Source organism: Trachemys scripta, chromosome 5 (genome assembly GCF_013100865.1).
Source record: "Trachemys scripta elegans isolate TJP31775 chromosome 5, CAS_Tse_1.0, whole genome shotgun sequence".
Taxonomy (NCBI): domain Eukaryota; kingdom Metazoa; phylum Chordata; order Testudines; family Emydidae; genus Trachemys; species Trachemys scripta.
In genome coordinates this window covers 120,168,675-120,190,412 of record NC_048302.1, presented here as the reverse complement: position 1 = coordinate 120,190,412, position 21,738 = coordinate 120,168,675, and the positions used below count along the sequence as shown (strand labels likewise).

The following is a 21,738-nucleotide window of genomic DNA, read 5'->3' as shown; positions in this document are numbered from 1 at the left end:
AGCTGAAGCTTTCCTGACTGGGCAGAAAATAAAATGGGCTATCATTCAATAAGTGGCCATGACACTTTTCAGCATGGTAAAGGGGCACCCAGGAATCATTTCCACTACTAAGGCTCCTTTCTCCTTTGAAATAAAGAAAGTGGAGGAAAAAAATAGGGGGGGGGAGGTTTGAAACATGTGCTCATTCAGTTCAGGACTTATTCACCCAAAGCGGGTCTAAAACCATAAATCCCCAGGATGTGCCTTTAGATTGTAAAGCTGCTCAATGTAGGATGATGTCAGTGCATCATGTGTACCACCTTGGTGGCAATGATGTTGTTTCTCATCCCCCCTGGTTCTTTTGCAATTCCCAGCTACTGCCCTATCGATACAAGTTAAATAAAGGTGAGCAGGCTTTGGCCAGGGCAGAATTAGGATTGGTGGATTCTAAGAAAAACCTGTGATGGTGCAGGAAATAGTAAAGGTGCCTCATTAGGTAGCTGTCTTCCCTCCAGTTCAGCATTAAATCAATGCACCAGAACAGGGCTATAATGCTGGAGGAAGGAGGCTAACTACTGTGCCGATTCATACCCTGTGCACACACACTGGCTTCAATGGAACTTAGCACAGAATTTAGGCCAGTGTCTTTAAGAGGAGATATTAAAAAACAAAACAAAACTAGGGCCTCACCACTTGCTGTCTGAGTACAGGACTGAAACAGGAACACCAGAGTTCTAACCCTGTTTGCAACTGAATCCCTCTTGGGCCTGAGAACAGCCTCTTACTATTTCTGCCTCAAATTCGCAATCTGTAAAATAAGAAGAGTACTACTGGCTTACCTACCACACAGGAGTTTAGTGAGGATTATTGTGTGGAAAGTGCTTTGAAAATGAAAAGTACTGTATCAACACTTGACATTGTTGTTGAATTTTAAAATCTCCACATATTTTCCCCGAGTGCAAGTTAGCCAGGATACAGATAACATTCTGCAACATTATAACATTCTGCCTACTAAAAATTCACCCTATAGTTTCAGTTAGATAAATATTATAGTGCAGGAAGTGTACTGACACTTTAGCAGTTGCTACAATGTTATACAAGTATCGCTTTCCATTGCAGAGTTGGTTGCATTTCGCCAGTGGGTGAAATGACTCTTAAATAAAATTGTTAAGTCAATTTGTAAAGTGCTTTGGCATCCTTCTGGAAGAAAGGCACTCTACAAACGTAAGTCATCATTATCACTTGATCAGTGAAAATACATCAGAAGTAACAAAACACGCAACTCTGATGAAAAATGAACAAGAAATCCCATCCGTATAGCCAGTATTTGTAACTCACCATGCCCTTGCTCCTCGCTTTTGGAGAGTGCAGGTCAGCAATTATAGCAGTAGACAGGCTGACGTTCCCTTTACTTATTCCACCTAGGACTCTGGAGAGAAGAAAAATACCAAAACTCCTAGAGATAGCCCAGAGTGCATACGATGCTATCAACCCCACCTGCAGAGAGAAGAGGAGATTTCTCTTACATAATACAGTAAAATCAGCATCATTTTAGGATTATTTTCTAGCTAGACTAATGTTTGAAAAGCAAAATCAATGTCTGCTCCATTAATCATGAAACAACAAATGCTTTCTTGAATAAACTGGCATTTCACCAGACATATACTACACTAAATGTCAGACAGTAAAAATCCACTAAGGAGAACCCATCTGTAATCATTTCACACAATCCCACTATTGTACATTATGTTAGGAGGAAGTTTGTCTGATGCAAAATCTATCCTTTTTATGCACTGAAAGGTGTTTAGAACACCTTTGTACAACTTGCTCCATTTTGCTTACAAGACAGCCACAAAATGGTTTCCAATATAATTAAAATGTTAAATAAAATCTGCAACTCAGAAAAATTCTAAGACAAAAAAAGAGAAAAATCCACTGACCTGAAAGTCAATTTTAGCCTTCAGTTTTGGTGAATAATAATTGAACTCACACATGCTTAATGTATTAATCTGCAAAGACTTTATTGGATGATGGGTTGGGTATGTCATTTGTTGCCGAGATCCCTTATGCATGTTCATACTTGCACTGTATTATACCTATAATCAGAGCCCTAAATTTAAACTTGTAACAGCTACCAAAGAGAGAGACTGTTTGGTGAATGTTCATTAATACAATAAATAAATGATATGTTGCACTTCTGTCAAGTGCTTTCCAATCAAAGATCCCAAGGTACTTTACAAGGGGCTGGAGTACATAATATTATTATCCCTATTATACAGATGGAGAACTCAGGGACAAAAAGATTAAGTCCAACATTTTCAGACTGAGTGCCTAAAGTCAAGCACCTAAATCCACATGTAGGCACTTGTACAGGTGGTGTGATCTTGCATGTTAGAATGTCAATGGTATTGAGTTGCCTAAAAGATAGAAATAAGCCCTTCTGAAAATCCCACTAGGTGCCTATCTGCACCTTTAGGCACCTAAATACCTTTTAAAATCTGGCCCTAAGTACCTAACGTTAAACCCCCAAGTTTGATCAAGTGACTTGGCCAGGGGAGGCAGCAATGGTCAGGACTAGTGCTGTGCACTAAACACACTGGCCTCCCTCTGTACATTTGATTTATGCTGATTCTAGTCAGGCTGCCAGACATACCACTGTCAACAACATGATCGGCCTTCTCCCCAAGCAGTCAGATGCAGCGCCCGTGAGCGGAGAGGAAAAAAACTGCAGGATGGAAAAGATGGAGCCAATCAGACCTAGAAAAGATTGATCATTAGACTTAATCATTATACATGCTGCCTTAGTTTTAAACACAAAGGCAGCATAATTGTTTAAGGCCTATCACTTCACTATGGCCCTTAAAAAAACCCAACAACTCGAACACATATAAAGGATACACAATTATGTCGTCAGACTGTAGCCATGAACAGCAGTTATCTCCCTGGAATGCAAACAGCCCCAAAATATTGTGGCTAAGTTGTTATTTAACTGAATTTAATTGGGTTTTCAAGGGAAAGGGAAATGCAGACAAACCAGAACAAGATGGGACTTATGGGGGAAGGAGGGGTGTGTCAGTAAAATGCAAATTCTCTGATATTTGCTATCTCTGACTGCAAACTCTTACTATTCATGGAGAGAGGATAATATAGGATTTAAGAGCCAGTCAGTGTAACACACAATTCTTTTAAGTAGTTTTTTGATTAACTGAACTTGGATCTGTCATATTTAATTAGCTTATATTTTATCCCCTTGGTATCAAAGGCAGCAGTGAGACACATTGGGGTATGTGACACCCTCACATAAATGGCAGTGAGTCTACATATCTGAAGAGGTTCCTTGAAACCTACATTCTGTCCCTGTGATCTTCAGTTCCTCTCCTCTCTTGCCATCTCTAACTCAGTGCCCTCATTAATTTGCAATACCTTTGTGACAAACTGCCAAGAAAATGCTTTGTTGTCACAGTTTTTTTCTTTAAAGGAGAGAGCTGGCTTATATGTCTTACTTAGACCACCTATCAAGGTTGAAAATGCACACAGAGACCATGGGTTAAATTTTGCACCACTGAATGGTAAAACTGTAAAACTCCCCTTGACTTTAAAGGAGTCAGGATTTCACCTCAAGTATTTGAGTATCTGGGGAAGAATAATTTCTTTGTGGTTGCTCAACAACAACAAAGTAAAAAATGAAACAAAAACAAAAAACAAAACAAAACAAAAGCCATACACCCACTTACAGCTTTAGCTCACAAGTGAAGGCAGCAAGGTTCTTTCTTATTTGGATGGACATTAATTATTATTAATTATTATTATTATTAGCAGCAACTAAAGGAGCAACTGAGCTTCAAATCCATTATGCTAAGCACTGTACAAACGTATAACAAAAAGTTGGTTCCTATCCTGAAGAGATTTACAGTCCAAGTATGACACAAGAGACAACAGGTAGGTACAGGCAGGTGCAGGATGGAAGTACAAAGTAACAAAGAGATGATTACATTTGCAATGATAAGCAGCGGTCACCACAGATGGCTGCCAACATCAGATACTCATTTGCTGTGCCGGCTGGTGCCCAAAATGATTGGTGCACCTACAAGTATGCCCCTTCCTCACTACTTCTGTCTCATAGAGGGAAGGGAGGAAGAAGGCGGGGGAAACAGTTGCTCCCCATTCTCAGCCAGAATCCTGAAATTTTCACTCATGTCTCTTGGATGTATGAAGTGTGAAGCACTAGTGAAGGGTAGTGTAATGCAGATGGTACAGTTTAAACCACAACACCACAAGCTATGCCAAGAATGTGAACTTGGTTGTTTACACACCTGGCCCAACACACAGGCCTCTTACCTTCCCTTGCTCACTATTAACAAATCTGAATTAGCCTTTCAGAGGCCTTGATTCACTGCTTTGCTGCCTTCAGTGACTCATGGAGGAGCTGGAGAAGACTCAGTCACAACAGAAGTGCCCTGGTGGCAACAAATAGTACTGCCCTCTGCAGCAACTGTTCCATAGACACCGCAGTGTGGCTGCCGGTTGAGGTATAAATGGTGAGCCTCTATTCACTCGACACCCCCTGCCGATTTGCCTCCATTCCTGGGAAGCTCAGTGCTAAAGTAGTAAAGCACAGCAGGCCTGGCCTAGGAAGCATTACTGAGGAATAGGTTGAACTGCTTGCCTGACTAGTCACAGCTATCAGTTCCATGTAAGCAGTACCATTTACCAAATATTTATAATCTGCTTCTCTTGGGTACTTCTAGGGCATCTTTTACTGTGGTATTTAAGCCCCAATTTAATAATGGTGCCATATGTTTACAAGTTGTTCATAAATAAAAACATTACCATAGAAGAGAACCTGAAAATGACACTAGATTGCAGGTTCATTCATACCTCCAAACAAGACAGTGTTGTACTTCCTCTCCAGAGGTACCCCAAACACTGCAGCAAACCAGTCCACGCCATGCTGTAGTGATAGATAGAAACCATCCTACAAAAGAGAGTCATAAGTCATAGTTAATGGCACTTAGGGATAGGCTGACCAGATAGCAAGTGTCAAAAATTGGGACAGGAGGTGGGGGGTAATAGGTGCCTATGTGAGAAAAAGACCCAAAAATTGGGACTGTCCCTATAAATTTGGGACATCTGGTCACCCTACTTAGGGAACAAATTCTCTCTTGCAGGCTCTGACTTTATTTGCAAAAATGTAGCATTGCTTTGTATCCCAAAGATGCCACTTGAGACAACTTCCTTCCCCAAGTGTATGTATGGGGTATATGCCTGATGGATCAGTGTAGTCCCAGATATATTTACCATCCCCTTGACCTTTCATCTCTCTCTCAAAATCTCTTCCATGGTGGCACAGACAGATTCTCACAGACTAGTGCTGGGTTCTGAAGCAGGAATGGGATGCAAAGCCCATGTGCTGGCTCCTAGCATCTAGCCCCTCCCTACACAACAGAGCTAGGCTGGTTCCACTGCAGGTAGAGTCCTCAGCAACCATACAGCAGGGGTAGAAATTTGCCCCTTTATGCCCTACAGAAACATATGACCGGAACACAGAGCAGAAGATGGTGAATAAATGCTACAGAGTTAGGCATTAACTCCTACACTTGCTAAGTCTGGATTTTATACATAATAGAGCCACGATTTGAGTTACAAATTCATATCTCATCCCAGACAGGTCTTCTACATTCCTGTTAGAGTCCTGAGAGTCTCCCTGTTTGTCCTCCATGTTGCACACCCACCCTAGAAACCATGTGTCTCCGTCACCAGCCTCCTACCGAAGAGGAAGGGGCTATGAAGAGCTTCACAGCTCCTCATTAAAGTTACTCAATTAACCAGGGGGGATGCCGATGAACAACACAAGGCTCTGTGTCTCCTTCCCATCTCCTAGAACTCAGAGAGCAATGGACTGGGACTAGGAAGGAGACCCAAGGTTTACACTTTGCTATTCAAAGCACTAGGCCACCAGCCCAGCCCAAACTCCTCATCTTTTACTTGAATGAGGAACATGTTGGTGACAAAGTAGGAACTTTTTGTAATATTTCTATGAGGCTTATGTGTGCCTCAGTTTTCTCCCATAATTTGCATTGCTACCCAATAGAGGGAAAAGGGATTAAGTTTGTTCTCAGGGCAGATTAAGAGACATGGGTATGTGCATCACCTTGCCGTCTGGGTAAACAGAATACAGTTGTTAAGAAACTGATGGAAACTGACCCAGATCAACACGGGGTCCAGAGAGACAATGCAAGCTCTACTCCTGGGGGAATTCTGCACCACTGCACAAGCGCAGAATTCATGTGTCCCACAGAATTTTTTTTTCCCCACAGAAAATACATTCTGCTGAAGAGGCTCTGCAGTTACGCCTTTCGGCTACCAGGGGCTGTGGTGGTGCCAGAACAGAGGCAGCTGGCTCACTGCTTACCATCCAAAACAGTCAGCATCTGATAGGGAGAGAGCAGAGGCTGTGTCCCTTACAGCACCCTGCCCGTGGGGCCAGGTAAGAAGGCACATGATGGGGGGGGGGAGACAGACAGAGCGGGGCACACAAGGCTGCTGCGGGGTCAGATAGACTGGGGTTCAGAAGGGCTAGTGGGGTCGACAGACTGGAGTGGGGACTGAATGGGAGTGGGCGTGCAGGGCCACATGGGGATGGGGGATGAGGAGTGCAGGGCCACATGGGGGCAGGGGTGGCTCAGTGGGGGTGCAGAGAAACATGGGGATGGGGGGTGGGGTGGCTGAGAGGTGGTTCAGGGAAACATGGGGACCGGTGAATGGGGATGGGAGGTTCAAGGACACATGGTGACAGGGAATGGGGTGGCTGGGTAGGGGTGCAGGGACACATGGGAATGAGGCTGACTGAATAGAGGTGCAGGGACACTGGGGGCTGGGGGTGCAGGGATACATAGGGATGGGGGAGGGGTAGCTGAATGGGAGTGCAGGGCCACCTGGGGATGGAGGGCAGGGGGAGCAGGGACAAATGGGGGCAGGAGGACGAGGGGTGGCTGAGTGGGGGTTCAGGGAAACATGGGGAAAAGGGACAGGGGGGAGCTGAGTGGGAGTGCAATGATACATCGGGACAGGAGCAGATGTGCCTGACTGATTGGGAGAGGCCAGGAATCAGACAGAGTCTGCATGGGGAAGATTCCCCAACTCCCCAGGTGCCTTCCCAGAAATTATTTCCCTTTCCCTCAGCTCCTCCATTACCCCGTACTCTCCCAAGCCTTTGCACTGCTTCCGAGGGATGCAGGAAATATTTTCTATATTGTAGTTTAAATGAATTATTACTCTAAGTTTTATATGAACAAAATATGCCTAGTAAAGAATCTATTTGTCAAAAAACATTTCCTGAATTTCTTTTGTTGTCTGTATTGTTACAGACATACTTGTTGACAGGTATTTTGAAATAGATTACCAAAATAATTGAAACTAGCATGACTGTGTTATTTTGACAAATAAAATACTCAGATTTTTGCAGAATTTTAAAATATTGTGGGCAGAATTTTTAATTTTTTGGTGCAGAATTCCCCACAGGAGTAAAGCGCCAATGACTCATGAATTGACATTCTCAGCAGAGAAGCTAAGCAGAGACCTCAGCTTGAGAACAATAGACAGAGACAGAGGATTAGTGTGGGGTTCTGCTTCTGGAGGAGGTGGGCTCTCTACTGGGACTGAGTAAGGAAATGAGAGAGCACAAGCTAGAAAATGGAGTTCATTACAGCTTGGCCTGGTGAATTGTTCTGGCTTGATCAGAATGAACTATGCTTTAACCTTTATTTCTCCATGATAACCTAAGGACTTCCAGTGCTATGTTCCAGTTGACTAATAACTCCTATCCTGTTCTGAAAATGCTGCTTAGGTGTCACTGCAAATACTTGCAAGGGTGCATTAGTCCCTGAAGAGTGTACAAGTCTATTTCAATTGCACTCACTGGGCAGAGCTCAGTATAAAGCAGGAGTGCTGTAGCCCAGAGGCTACAGTCTAGGAGGCAGTAAGACTGCAGGGCCTTCCCTGAAGGAAAAGTGGGACTCCTGGGGGTCTGTCATGCTGAAGGAGTTCTTCCAAGAGACTGTTTAAAATCTGGGATGTAGCACAGATTCTGTGCATCTGTGACATGTTTCTTCATGACTCTGTCAGTCAAGGTGCTGGTTTTTGACAGGTACAGACTGTCTAGCCATATATGGCTTTTGGGGTTCATGAATCCTGCCTTTGGAGTGAGGGTCAGGGGGAAGCAAAGCTTCAAGAGGGTCCCCGGTTTACACGAACAGTACCAAATTAGACATGGAATCATGGGGCTCAGTACTACCTCAGTAGCATGCTGACTGGCATTTTTCTAGCTGTATCCAGATGCTCATTGCTCCATCAATGTGCTTTCTGCTAATCTGCTCTGAAGAAGACCCAGTAGTGGGGACTTCTCCCTCCTCCTGATCATAAGTGCGTAAGTGCTTGGGGACCAGGGCATATGTCCCATCTCCACCCAAACAGCGCAGGGTAAGAAGGCGGCCACAGGAAAGGGAATTAGAGTGATGGAGATAGAATAAGAGGGCTTAAGGCAATGTAGTTCCCCCACCTCACTCTATCTCAAAAACAGATCACCAGAGAGCTAGTTCTGTGTATTGCTTTAAGAAGAATCATTTACTTACCAATAAAAACTACTGCCAACAAAGAATTCAATATTTTCCATTACAACCTAGTTGCTGGCACTGGTAATTGAGTAGTCATGTAAATAGATTTGAACATCGGGGAAGAGAGAATAGCTGAGAGAGAAATGGCAAGTCAGCCAGACAGCTCGCAAGAGACAGATGAGGAACCCTTGATGGGCTTGTGTTGTAAAGGACCCTTAAGACTGAGTTAAGGGCATGTCTTCACTACCCGCCGGATCGGCGGGTAGCAATCGATCTATTGGGGATCGACTTACCACGTCTAGTGAAGACGCGATAAAATCGATCCCTGATCGCTCTGCCGTCGACTCTGGAAATCCACCGCGGCAAGAGGTGGAAGCGGAGTTGACAACGGCGCGGCAGTGGTCGACTCGCCGCCGTCCTCACAGCCAGGTAAGTTGACCTAAAATACGCAACTTCAGCTACGCTATTCACATAGCTGAAGTTGCGTACCTTAGGTTGACCTCCCCCCGCCGTAGTGTAGACCTAGCCTAAGAAGATCTTGAGACACAGTTCTGGCCCCCTCACTCACACAGCCAGGAGAGACAGAACAGAGACTGCAGACTCTGTTACCAAGAGACCAGGGCTTCACGCCTCACGGAGATTCACCCGGCTGGCTGAGCCACACAGCAGCAGGAAGCCCAGCGTTAGAGGAAACCTCTCATCTGACTACTCATCGCTGGAGACCAGGCAGCCACAGCCACAAGTGAGTAAAAGAACAGCAAGGTGGAGGGCAAATTCAGGACAATTACAAGAAGTAGCCACTGAGTAATCTCTGGATTTCCCCAAACATAGACACCTGACCCCAACTCAGTGGCAAAGGTGAGAAAGTCTTACTAGGCAGAGCAAACAAATCAATCAAATCCATAAGAACAATCTAAATACATTCCAGACTTGCGGGTGGGTTTTAGTCTGCATGTAGCTTTTGAGCTGTATCAGGGGAACAGGCACCCCTCACATAGGGGGAGGGATAGCTCAGTGCTTTGAGCATTGGCCTACTAATCCCAGGGTTGTGAGTTCAATCCTTGAAGAGGCCACTTAGAGATCTGAGGCAAAAATCAGTACTTGATCCTGCTAGTGAAGGCAGGGGGCTGGACTCAATGACCTTTCAGGGTCCCTTCCAGCTCTATGAGATAGGTATATCTCCATATGTTATCTCCCCTCCCTCTGCATACCATTCTTCAAATTGCCTCATGCCCAGACTGTATTTTCAGCAGGTACAGTTTAGTTCTTACTTACATCATTCTTGCTGTAATACTCAAGGATTGAAGGAAGGAGTGGCAAAATAAGAGTGAATCCCAGCAGGTCTATAAGGAGTGCCACGAAGACAATGGTGATCACCCGACCGGAGCCATCTTCAGCCTCTGACTTGCCTTTGGTGGGGCAGCTACTTTCCCCCGTTCTCATGGCCATGTTGTCAGGCGTCACACTTCTGAAACAGCATAACAGCACTCACTCTGAAGCATTTCAGGCACTGAGGTTATTTTACCCAAAGGGGAAGAACTTGCTGACTCATTCTTACTCCATTTCCCCCAGTGCAACCGTATAGCAATTGCTAGATTAGAATCCTGGTTCACTAGGGAGGGGGCTGTTTTGCAAAACAGAACAGGCCCCCGGCCTCACAATTCCTGGACCTTAGTCACTCAGCTCATTTGTTCTGGTAAAAGTGGAGCATGATGGCAAGAACCACTGTTCAAAGGAAAACTTCAAGCACTCAGTACAATCAGTCCCAGCTAAATGAATGTGTCTTAACAGGATACAAGTGCTAACTATACTAACTATACCTCAAAAAGAACAGGAGTACTTGTGGCACCTTAGAGACTAACAAATTTATTAGAGCATAAGCTTTCATGGACTACAGCCCACTTCTTCGCGAAAGCTTATGCTCTAATAAATTTGTTAGTCTCTAAGGTGCCACAAGTACTCCTGTTCTTTTTGCGGATACAGACTAACACGGCTGCTACTCTGGAACCTGTAACAATACCTCTTTCATGTTTAAATACAAACAATTTTTCTGGACTTATTTATTTTGTAAAAATGTTTTCAATCCAGCATTAAAGTATAATCATGGAATGGAAATGTCTCCTCACGCAGGTAACTAACAGCGTTTATGTCTACAGTAGATACTACAGTGATTAGTGCTGTATAAACACCTACAACAGTGTGATTCACTGACCACTTCAGGGAGGGTGTTTTGCTCAGCAATGGCAACTCAAGAAACACTGTAAAACAAAGTTCAATTTGAAATTACTAATATGTCTTTAAATCTATACAAAACCATAGGAGGGGCATAACTGTAAGGCAGCTGACCCTTTACAAGGATCTTATTTTAATTTCTTGTACTGCTAGCATAACTATCAGCAAAATATTTTTATTATTTGTATTCTGGGAGCACCTAAAGACCCCAGCCAGGGCTGGGGCCCCATTATGCTTGGTACTATACAAACACAGAAGATTGTCCATGTCCTAATGAGTTTACAGTCTGTCTATATGTCTGTCTGTGATATATTACAAAAAGTTAGCAGTTTGTCAAACAAGGTGGAGTGATTTAAATTAAAGTGTTTTAAATCAGCAAGCATGAAACATTAATTTAAATAATTGTTTTTAAACTTGTTTTGTATTTGTACTTTAGTTATTTCCCTAAAGAAAGTTTCATTCTCATTGGTTGGTATAACCATTTAAATGTGTTGATTTGCAGACAAATATAGTCTTTACACTAAATTTTAATATCTTTCAAATTTTAGGAGGCCTCATTGATGCAGCATTTTATTATTTTTATTTTAGTGAGTTTAATGGATTATAGTATGTTTAGGCCTTACCATAGGCTGCCACAATTTCAAATATAATTTTAAAGCAGGTTCATTTTTTTAAAGAAAAATGTATTTACTTTAAATAAGAAACATTGTTAAATTGATATATCCTTTTTTAAAAAAATATATTTTTATCCATAATATTGTCAAAACACTGCAGCACAATTTCTGTACACTTCACATAACAATCTTCCCTCCCAAGGTCCCGACAACCCAAAAAAACCCAAAACAAATTTAAAATCTGATTCTGTGTTTACTGGATCAAGCAGTAAAAATGGGGGAAACTACCTCTTTATCCTCCTTCAATTAATAGCCAAACTACTATTGGACTTCCATTGCTCAGGATCAGCCCCACTGAATAATTTCTGGCATAAGTTCTGTATTAAAGACATACTCTGTATTCCAGGTACAAACCACTGGGGATATAAAATTGTGCTAAACCAAGTAACACTCACTGGAGATCTTAAAACTATTTGTGTTCACAGATAGATCTTTTCACTACAAATCTTTAGTATTGAGTTATTGATTATTGCAGCTAAACTATTAAAGAACTAACATTCTCCGATAAACAGAAGAGGAGGACACTTACAATCCATTTATTAACAACAATTGTTGCCATAATGCAGCTGAACCTACTACTGCATGTAACGGGTTTTTTCTTTTTGTATAAGAGTATATGACACTTTTTATTTTTAATTGCAAGTCACTCTAATTATAAACATTTAGCATTAGTTGTAGGGCCTCTGATTTTCTGGGTTTTTTATTAGCAACTTTTGAGTTTTGTGTAGTGGTCCAAAAAATCATAGGACTTATGGCTCTTTGAATATATTGTAGCGAGTAAAGTATATATTGTAATGAGTAACTTCTTTGTAATGTTCTTTAGTACACTTTAATTTAGCATTGTTTCAAATACTACTACACCTTAGGGAACACCAGCAGTGTTTACATGGACTAATTAATATGCCACATTAGTGCACTTTAGAAATCATACCCTTGCAGTCCACATATTACTCTGCGAAGACAAGCCCTTAGATACAAGTAACCATTTCTTGTGTTTATTGGATAAATACCACTTTCAATTTTTTTTTAAATCAGGGATGTTTATCACATAAAACCAAAAATCAGGAGCCCTGATTATTTATTTATCTAAGAGATATCTGGTTAGTTGAAGTCAACTGTGAGCATTAGTTTTGGCCTTGACACTTGGGCCAGGAATTTTTCATTCTCATTCTTCTCTGGTTAGTGGTCAGGAGAGGTTGCTGTGCAGGCCTTCGCCTTCTTCTCCAGCAAGCAAGCCAAACTGCACTTCATAATACATAACCACCCTTCTTCATTCAATACAAGCAACACCGCATCTCTGCCATGGCAGCCCACCTTGCTTCCTGCAATGGCCATTCTATAGTAGGGAATATTTTAGTTCTAGGAAGTAGTTACGGATGCAATGCTCTGGAAGCATGGAACATTCAAAGGCTATTATGCTGAGATGTGACAGATACGATGAACACATGGAATAGTCAAAGACAATTGTATCAGCTTTATAAATGTTATATGTACCTTTATGGGCTAGCTGGTGATTGCATTTCTGGCTCAATGCAGGAACTCAAATCACTGAGGGGTAATCAGAGCCATAACCAGGGCATCTTCCCAGGGCACAAATAGAGGCGTGGCAAGGGCTTGGTCGGGGGGCGGGGTGAGGGGACACCACCTCCACCCTCTGACTCATCTCAGCAGACCACCCAGCCTGTCTGGGTGGGGGGGGGGAGGCGCACAACCAAAAAATCTTGGGGGGAGAGGCATGTGACCATGCATTTCCTGCCTCACCCGCCCCCCCCCCCACACGTGTCATCTCTGGGTGGAAAAATGAAAAAAAATTGTAGAGGACGCAAATATACTTGCTCACCCCAGGCACCGCTATGCCTAGTTACAGCACTGGGGGGAATTAATGCAAATCTCTTATGCAGGTAAGAAGTCTGTGGAAGTTTTACCCCCTGGGGAAAGAGCATATAGTGGTTTGACCTGGTTCAAGAGGCCTGGCAAACAAAGAACTGAAAACTGTATAAAGAAACAACTCTCACCTGGGAGAGAGGTCAGTCACCCTTGATCCACAAATGGACATGAGATTGTGACCAAGAGGCACAGATCCTGTGCAGGACCTGAAGTACTTTGGAACCTGCCAGGGTCTCCATGGGGAAGATGGGTGACACCTGATAAGCTAGGCATGCCTATAAACTTTTTATTTTCTTTAAGATATGCTTCCTCTATAACGCCTTTGTTCTAAATAAACAATACTTTGTTTTATGAGAGTAGGCTGGTCACTGGTTAACCCTATTATTGTCCCCTGAGAGAACAGAAGTGTGGGTGCTGAACTGAAGTCAGACCTTTGAGAGAATCACAGTGAAGCAGGAGGAACTGCAGCTGAGTCCCGTGTCTGGAGGGAACAGATTGCGGGATGCTGCCCAAAGAAAGGTGATGGCTAGAGGTCTGAGAGGGCAGCCCCCATGAAGGTGTCAGAGGTGCAATTCCCTCAAGAACTGTGACAAAATCTCTTCACTTACTGGAACCAGTTTGTGTCCGGACACCTGAACCTCTCCCTCTTTGAGTTTCCTCCACAAATCCCCTGTGTCTTCCCCTCTTTGTTACTTGCTTCCTCCTTCCCTTTCCAGCCCTCATTACACCTATTCAGTCCCGGCCAGGGGCACCAGCCTCCCGGTTCCAATAAAAGAACTGACTTGGAAGCTGACCCGGTCCAGAACTCACACCTAGGGCCTTAGTCATTTGCTAGCGACCAGCCGCAACCTCACAGCTCCTTGCCTTGCTGGGCTCCTGCTGGAGGAGGAACCCCCGTATTTCCCACCTCGGGATTGCTCTGCCAGTCTGGAGAAGGCTTTTGTGACTCATTAAGAGACTGGGTTTGATTCTGGAGAGAGAAAGAGCAGCAGGGCCAGTTTCACAAACTACTTAACCTCCCCTGAGCCCCAGCGTGACTAGAGACACGCGAGCGAAGGGGGAGGAGGGGAGGGGAGTTTGAATGAGACGCAGAGACCAAAGCATCACTTAGGGGGACATTATTCTGGTTTGGGGTGCTGGGACTGACGTACTAGTCACTGTCCCCCATTCCCAGGTGTGAGCCGTAGCCACCCCCACGTCCGGGACACCCCCCCCACACATATCCCCTGCAAACTGCCCCCCCCCGCCCCATCGGAGACAGCCCCGCATCCTGCTCACTGTGCCCAGCACAGATCCTCCCCCGGCACAAAGCCCTCACCTGTCCGCGTCCATCTGCACCCTCCTCAGCGCGCTCCTCCCCCGCGCGATGCTGGCCGGCGAAGGGAGGGGGCGCCGCCAGCTGCCCGGTGCACAGGGACCAGCTCCACCTCTGCTTCCCAACAGCTGAAGAGCGCTCCACACGGCCGCGGCGCTTCCTCTTCCGGGCTGAGTCCTGCCCAGGGGGAAGAGAACATCTTCTGTGGGTGCCACTGTGCCCCCAGCCTCACTCCCCGGCAGGGAAACGCCCTCAGGGGAGAATTCATTTCAGGGGAGAGTTGCCCGCTCTGCTGAGGAACGAGTTGGCAGTGTGTAAAGTCCCCCTCAGCAGCTCTTTTGTAGAGCCCCCGCCTCATTTAGATAATCCCCCCCGCAAAAAAAAACTAAGACGCCCCACAAACTGCCCCAGCCTGTTAACTGACCGGGCAAACCCAAGACATCCCCCAAACTAGCCCCCAAACTGAAGACAGTCCCACAAACTGCCTCAGCCTGTTAACTGCCCCGCCCCTGAGACAGCCAGGTAAACTGCCCTACCTTAAGCTTGAGACTTTAGCTCCAATCTAAGGTTAATGTTGGCCAAACATTTCAACATCCAGCAAAGAACGTATAAAGATCGTGGTTAAAAATGTTGAGATTACATCCGTATCTAAAAGGAAGTGTTTTTTATTTTTCCCTTTGACTTCTCACAGAGTATTAGGGTTGTCATAGAACGTCAACTGTACAAACGTGTGTTATAGATGCCAAATGTAATGCAGATCCTATAAAAAACACTGATAGTATAAAATCCCTGTGAGATCATCATTTTATCTCCTTTTTACAGCAGGACAAACGGAGGCAGAAGTTGGTATCCTCAAGGCCATAGAGTTAGTATTAGAGCTGGAATACAAACAGAAGTTTCTGACTCCTAATTCTGTGCTCAGACACACTTCTCTCCTGCAATAGTCTTGTCTACATTAGGGAAAGTTTGCAAACATTTCCCTTTGTTGCCCAGCAGTTCAGCTCCAACAGCAGTAGCAATCTTGGAAGCCCTGGTATAAATAGGTCACTGGCTGATGCTGGTGTTAGTGGTTAAGACACAGTACATAAAATAGCAGCCTCCTGCCTACACAAGCCCTTCTGTTGCTACAGTGTTAGCTTCAGCAGGAAATATTTGCAAAATTTCCCTAGTGTAATCAAGGCTAACAGAATGTGACTTTTTAGTGTGCGCACATGCTTATTTTTATTAAGAAAAAGTTTAATCTCTTACAAATAAACTATGGATGTTGAAATGTGTGGATTCTTCTGACAGAAAAATCACAAGGAAAAAGAAATAAAATTAAGGTGGCTGAGTTAGGGCAGATCCTCAGCTGGTGTAATACAGCATAGCTGAATTGACTTCACTCACTGGAGCTGTGCTGGTTTACAGCAGCTGAAGATCTGGCCCAGGGCCGGCTCCAGCCACCAGCTTGGCAAGCAGGTGCTTGGGGCGGCAACTCCGGAGAGGGGCGGCAGGTCCAGCTATTCGGCGGACGGTCCCCCACTCCGGCTCGGAGCAAAGGACCTTCCGCCGAATTGCCGCCATAGATGGCTATCGCGGCTTTTTTTTTTTGGCTGCTTGAGGCGGCCAAACCCCTGAAGCCGGCCCTGATCTGGCCTAGTGTATATTTCAGGGTTATATATATTTACATATAATTAATGTCTAGGAAAGTGAGAGAATTTTGGAACATAATTTTTCATATCTTTACTGCCACAGCCAGTTCACTCAGCCTGTTCCCCATCAGTACATATTGTTACCAAACTTTGGCACCACTGCAGTGGTCCACTTTCCTAGTCTATCTTCTGACCAAACATCTTACCTCTTTGCCCATTCATATAAATGCTGTGTCTCATTTGGTATTTTAATAGTTGCTTGTACAATTAGATTATGGATGGTCATGTGGTTAAAGCACAAGACTGAAAGTCAGGACTCCTGGATTCTATTTTCAGTTCTGCTCAGACTTGCTGTGTGACCTTTGGCAAGTCACTTACTCTCTGTGTGTCTCAGTGTCTCCTATTTGCAAAATGAGGATAATACCTACCTTAGGATGCTATAAAATTCAATTCATTAATATTGGCAAAGGACTTTGTGATCCTCAGACCAAGAAAAAGTGGGCTTTCTGCCACACCCCACATTAGTTTCTGCTTTTGTTTCTCAGCAGAGGTTTCAGAATTCCCCATTCTCTTTTCAGAAGCACTTTTGTACCTCCATGTCAAACTGAGTTTCTCACAAGTAAATGAAAATTGTACTGGTCCATCACTCAGCCTATAGGACACAGGAAAGTTATGTAGCACAAATCTTGCAGAAATGCGACTTGTTTAAAAATAAGAGAAAAGAAAATAAGTGTAAGTTAGCAACATGTGAAAAACCAGCAGCAAGAAATTTTGATTTGATAGTAACAATGTAAATTTAGCATGTTCTTAAAGATTTTTTTTAATTATGATTTTTGACTGACAAGTTTTAACACGATTTATTTTAAAGAAAACAGCAATAGCAGCAGCACAGTGAAGTAGATCCTGAGTTGCAGTCTGTTTATCTGTATTTGAATGGAGACATCATAACTTGCAATTGGTACCTGAACTACATATTTCCTAGCCCCTAAATCAGTGATACTCAGACTGAGGCACCTGAACCACAAGTGCCTCTTTAACGCGTCTCCTGCGACTCTTTGCAGCACATGATATTAACATTATTAACCGATCAGGATGCTTTTACTATGTTATTACCCAATTAAGTTAAGTTATTAACATATATGCTGTGAGAATAATATATATTATAAACTAAATATTTCCCGTCATACTGTTTAAATATGAATAGTATTATAGTAAATGAAACAATGAAGTCACACAACTGTGGCTCTTTTGGGTAATGTTGATCGCCAATTTGGCTCCTGAACTGGTGAGGTCTGCGTATCACTGCTCTAAAACGATATGAAGAGAATGCTCGGTTTTAGACAAACACCTTCCCCACACAGCATCCCCTCTGCCCATCAGCTGGGCGTTCGGAGAGCTGTAGCTCAGGTTTCAGCCTCAAGTTATGATGTCACCATCTTGGTTCCCCAAAGTTTGCCAAAATCCTCAACAAAAGGAGGGAAGTTGTGGCCTGTAAGGTAAGAGATAAGAAATTATATTTTAAATGCCTATGGATATCATTAATTATTTTTCATTGTTCATCATACTTATTACAGTAGAGCTTAGGGGTCAACCAAGAATAGAGCCTCATTGTGCTAGGGACAATAAGAGACAGCCTCTGCCCCCAAATCTTACCTTCTAACTAGACAAGATGGATTCAAGGTAGGAGAAATGGATAGACCATACAAGCAATATGAACAATGTGATGGCTCAATAGGCTCATAAATCCAGGACTAAGCTCCAAATGTCATGTTGGTTGGTTTGGTTATTTAAATTCTTTCAGTGTGGTTATGTCAGGAGGGGATTAGCTAGAAAGGTGGAAGGAAAGGAGGGGACTGGAGACTGCAGAGGAGGAGACAGGAAGAACTGGAGTAAACTGCCAAGCAGCACAGGCGTGAGAGAGTGTTCTGAGTTAACGTTGCAGAAAGCACCCTGATGAGATCACCAGTGTCCATTGGAACCTGCTTGCACTGCTTTCTTCACCTGCTGTGCCAGCTACAGGCAATGTCTTTCCAAAAGGCCACATGGCAGGGGAGAAGGTGGTATATCATATGGTTTCTGGTATCCCAGAGGGGGTCTCCCCTACACAGTTCTGGGTCTGAAGAGTGCTGGATCAGAGGGCAGCCCCAGCTCGGCCCCATTTTACCCCATCCCGCCCAATGCAGCAGTAGTAGTAAAGGACGCAAACAGAAATGTTTATGATTGACAGTTTCCTTTGAGAAGAAAGGAACTGTGGATCACTGATTGCTACACAACTTGCTGTGCTATGAGTTTGCTACATAGCAGCAGTTAGTTGTGGCTTTGATAAACCAATATCTCTCAGAGGTTGATGGACACCAGTAGAAACATAAAAAGGTCCTTGTGAAAGACCAGTAAGCACCTGTCATAATATGCTCCCTTCTTTGAAAATGTTAAGTTATTGCTCCATTTCAGACTGAGAGGGTTTGAATAGGCTATCTACACCAGCTTTTTTAATCCTTCATAAAATCCAGCTATAGTATTTGGCCTGCCAAAAATCAAACTGTAAGTGTGCAATTATGAATAGGCTTATATTGCTTTCTCATAGGATGGTCGATTTTAAATAAAGTGGATGTCTAAATCTAAATCTAAATCAAGTCTAGCTGTATAGCCTTTGAAAGGATTTTTGTTCTCTTCAAAGGCAATATAATACCATCTGTGGTCTGGATTTATGCCCATCAGAACTCTGGCAAGTACTTTACATTCTCCCAACAACCGTATGCCTGGCATTTATTCCCCAGCAGATTAGCTTTAGAGGAGTTGGTCTAAACATCAGGATTAATATCAGGATATCAGGGTCTCACACAGCGTCTTGCGATTCAGTTGTTTAGATGAGTGGTTCATTACCCAGTCCAGTGTGTGAAAGAAAAAGGAGTGGACTTGCACACCAACTATTGATCATGGATATGGTTCCTTATTATTGTTATTTATTATTTGTATTGGGTAAGCTCCTAAGATCCCAGTCATTGACCGGTACCCCATTGTACCAGGCAATGTACAGATGCAGAACAAAAAGATGGTCCCTGCCCCAAAAAGCTGACACTTAAAGACAAGAGACAAATGGATACAGACAGGTAGATGGGGAGCACAAGGAAACAAGGTCCTTCAAGGTTATTGGAGAATTAGGGGTATTGTGTAGAATAATTCTACAGAATAAAATAAACTTTAATTTAAAATATATTTATAGCCTTTCTAGCTGCAATGAACCTTGAAAATATAAACTGATGACCAACGGTTTCAAGTCAAATGGAAGCCTGGCAGCTGATTTCAGGACCAAGCCCCAAGACATGAATTTCCCTTATTCATTTCAACGGAGTGTTCAGTTCGAACTAATCCAGTTCAAAGACCCTCTTCACAGAAATCTAATCAGAATCCAAATGATTCAGTGGAATTTGAATTTTGTATCATTGCAAGTGTGTTGCCAGGGGTAGCAAGATAAGGAGACATGATCCTACTTGTGACCCGTTTGCTATTGGCTTAATAAACCTCCAAACCAATCTAATCCGCAGTCCTGTTCTCCTGCTCTCACCACTGCCTCTGTTCCTACAGCCCTGGAACTTCTGACCTTGTTCAGAACCAACCCACCCTATATCCTACAGTGGCTTTTCTTAAGTCCTGACCACTCCATTCAACATTCTCCTTGAATATTTCATTATTTCAGAGGAATTCCACAACAAGCACATGAGAATTTCCTACCATCTGCTCTAACAACTCAAATGTTAATTTTTTAAAGGAATATATATATATTTTAAACACAAAATATGTTTAAATAAATAGCTTCTCTCTCGCACAAAACCTGGCCTCACTGCCACAGGTATTCAGATACTAAGATGATAATTCGGTTTAAAAACCTAGATAGAATAGAATTGTATTCTAAAAAAAGACCCTAAATACACATCGGTTGTTTCAATTTCTGCCCATGTTTGCTGAGCTCTGATAATACAATAGCGTTTACACTCTTGGATGGAGGTCAGAACTCCAGGGTTCTATTCCTGTCACTGTCACACACTTGCCAGCAAGAGGCTGTTTTAAGAATTAAACTTTTTAATTAAAAAAACCTCCGAGACCTTAAATGAGGAGTATCATGGAGAATTAAGTGCGATTGTGGTGAGTCAGATTCTGGCAGCCATCACAGGAATCTCACTGAAGGACTTCACTGACATGTATGCAAATAATCACTCAGAATGAACTACACTGGGGAACATTAATCTTGCAACAGAAAATAAGAAAAACAAGGCAGTTCACAGCTGAATATGAAACTCTCTGCATTGGCTGCAGCACAACGACACCCCCACCCCAAAAGAGTAGGCAGAGGGTTGATGTACAGTAGGTCATCCCTTTCCCATTTTTTTTAAAACAAAAGAGTAGCTGCATCAGTGCTACCAATAATATAAGCTCTGCTGTAGATCAGGAGTAGACATTTTGACCACGGTCTCATCTAGTTCTGTTAAAATGTTAGCAAAGGAGTGCAGGGTCTATGGGTCCTGTTGTACTGTCAGTTTGCAATAATGACCACAGAACAAGCTATGGAGCAACAGCAGAATTATGTGGTGTGTGGGAGGGGAATATTTGTCCCTCGCTAACCTCTGCTAAGCATAAAGCACAAAAATTGCATAGGGCAGCAGGTTTCACAGCATGGAGCACGTAAACATATATTCTACTTGCACATGTTTCATAGCTATCCCATGTGCTTTTCCCCCCACTTATCAAATATATTTGAATTTTAAGAAGGACTTGAGCCATTCATCCCATTTTTGCTTCCTCTTTGATCCTAAAAGTGAAGTCACATCACCAAAGTGTATTCTTTCCTCTGTGCATGGGGCTGCCATTGAAACGAATGCATTCAAATTCAGAATCTGGCCAGAAACATCCTGCATTCAGATGGTGACAAGATGATGTCACAAAATCTTAGCAGTTTTCTGTAGAAGCAGGCAAAAGGAGAAGCTGAATCGGAGAGGACAAATCTCTTATTCACCCAGAGTTATTGTAATATCAAAGGTACCACACAAAATGTCTGTCCCAGTAAACTACTCTCCATAGAAATGTTCTGGTCCTGCAAGTGTGTCCCCTCTTTAACTGTGCGCTTCCTTCTTTCTATTGTTTGCTGCCTCAGTCTTAACTCTGGTCTAATCTGCAGTTCTCAGCACTGTTCATACTGTGATGGAATTGCTTTCTGCCACAGCGCTAGCCGCTAACCTAATCCAAATGTAGTCCCTGCTGAATTAATATTTACATGCTTCACAATGGAATCCAGTGAGGCTGCCAAACTCTGACTCATAAAAGTCCTCCCCCAGCAGTTCCTCCAACTCTATGAACAGCCCCCTCCTGCTTTTCCTCAGAAACCTTTTCTTTTCTCACTGTCTCTCAGCAGC

At 43.3% G+C, this 21,738-nt stretch overlaps 1 protein-coding gene across 3 annotated transcripts in view; it reads right to left on the bottom strand.

The window, feature by feature from the left end:
- MFSD10 (major facilitator superfamily domain containing 10) overlaps positions 1 to 14,858 on the bottom strand; it is a 31,652-nt gene extending 16,794 nt beyond the window's left edge. The window contains exons 1-5 of one of the 3 annotated variants that reach the window (XM_034772075.1): positions 14,703 to 14,858; positions 9,867 to 10,059; positions 4,858 to 4,954; positions 2,633 to 2,736; positions 1,318 to 1,476 (exon numbers count right to left, since the gene is read on the bottom strand). In XM_034772075.1, coding sequence (XP_034627966.1) covers positions 1,318 to 1,476; positions 2,633 to 2,736; positions 4,858 to 4,954; positions 9,867 to 10,059; positions 14,703 to 14,716 — 567 coding nt within the window. In that variant the 5' untranslated portion in view covers positions 14,717 to 14,858. Of the gene's footprint in view, positions 1 to 1,317; positions 1,477 to 1,919; positions 2,076 to 2,632; positions 2,737 to 4,857; positions 4,955 to 9,866; positions 10,060 to 14,702 lie in introns of those variants that run through there. The other 2 variants (XM_034772076.1, XM_034772077.1) reach the window with 2 other exon arrangements.
- Between the last annotated feature and the right edge of the window lie 6,880 nt (positions 14,859 to 21,738).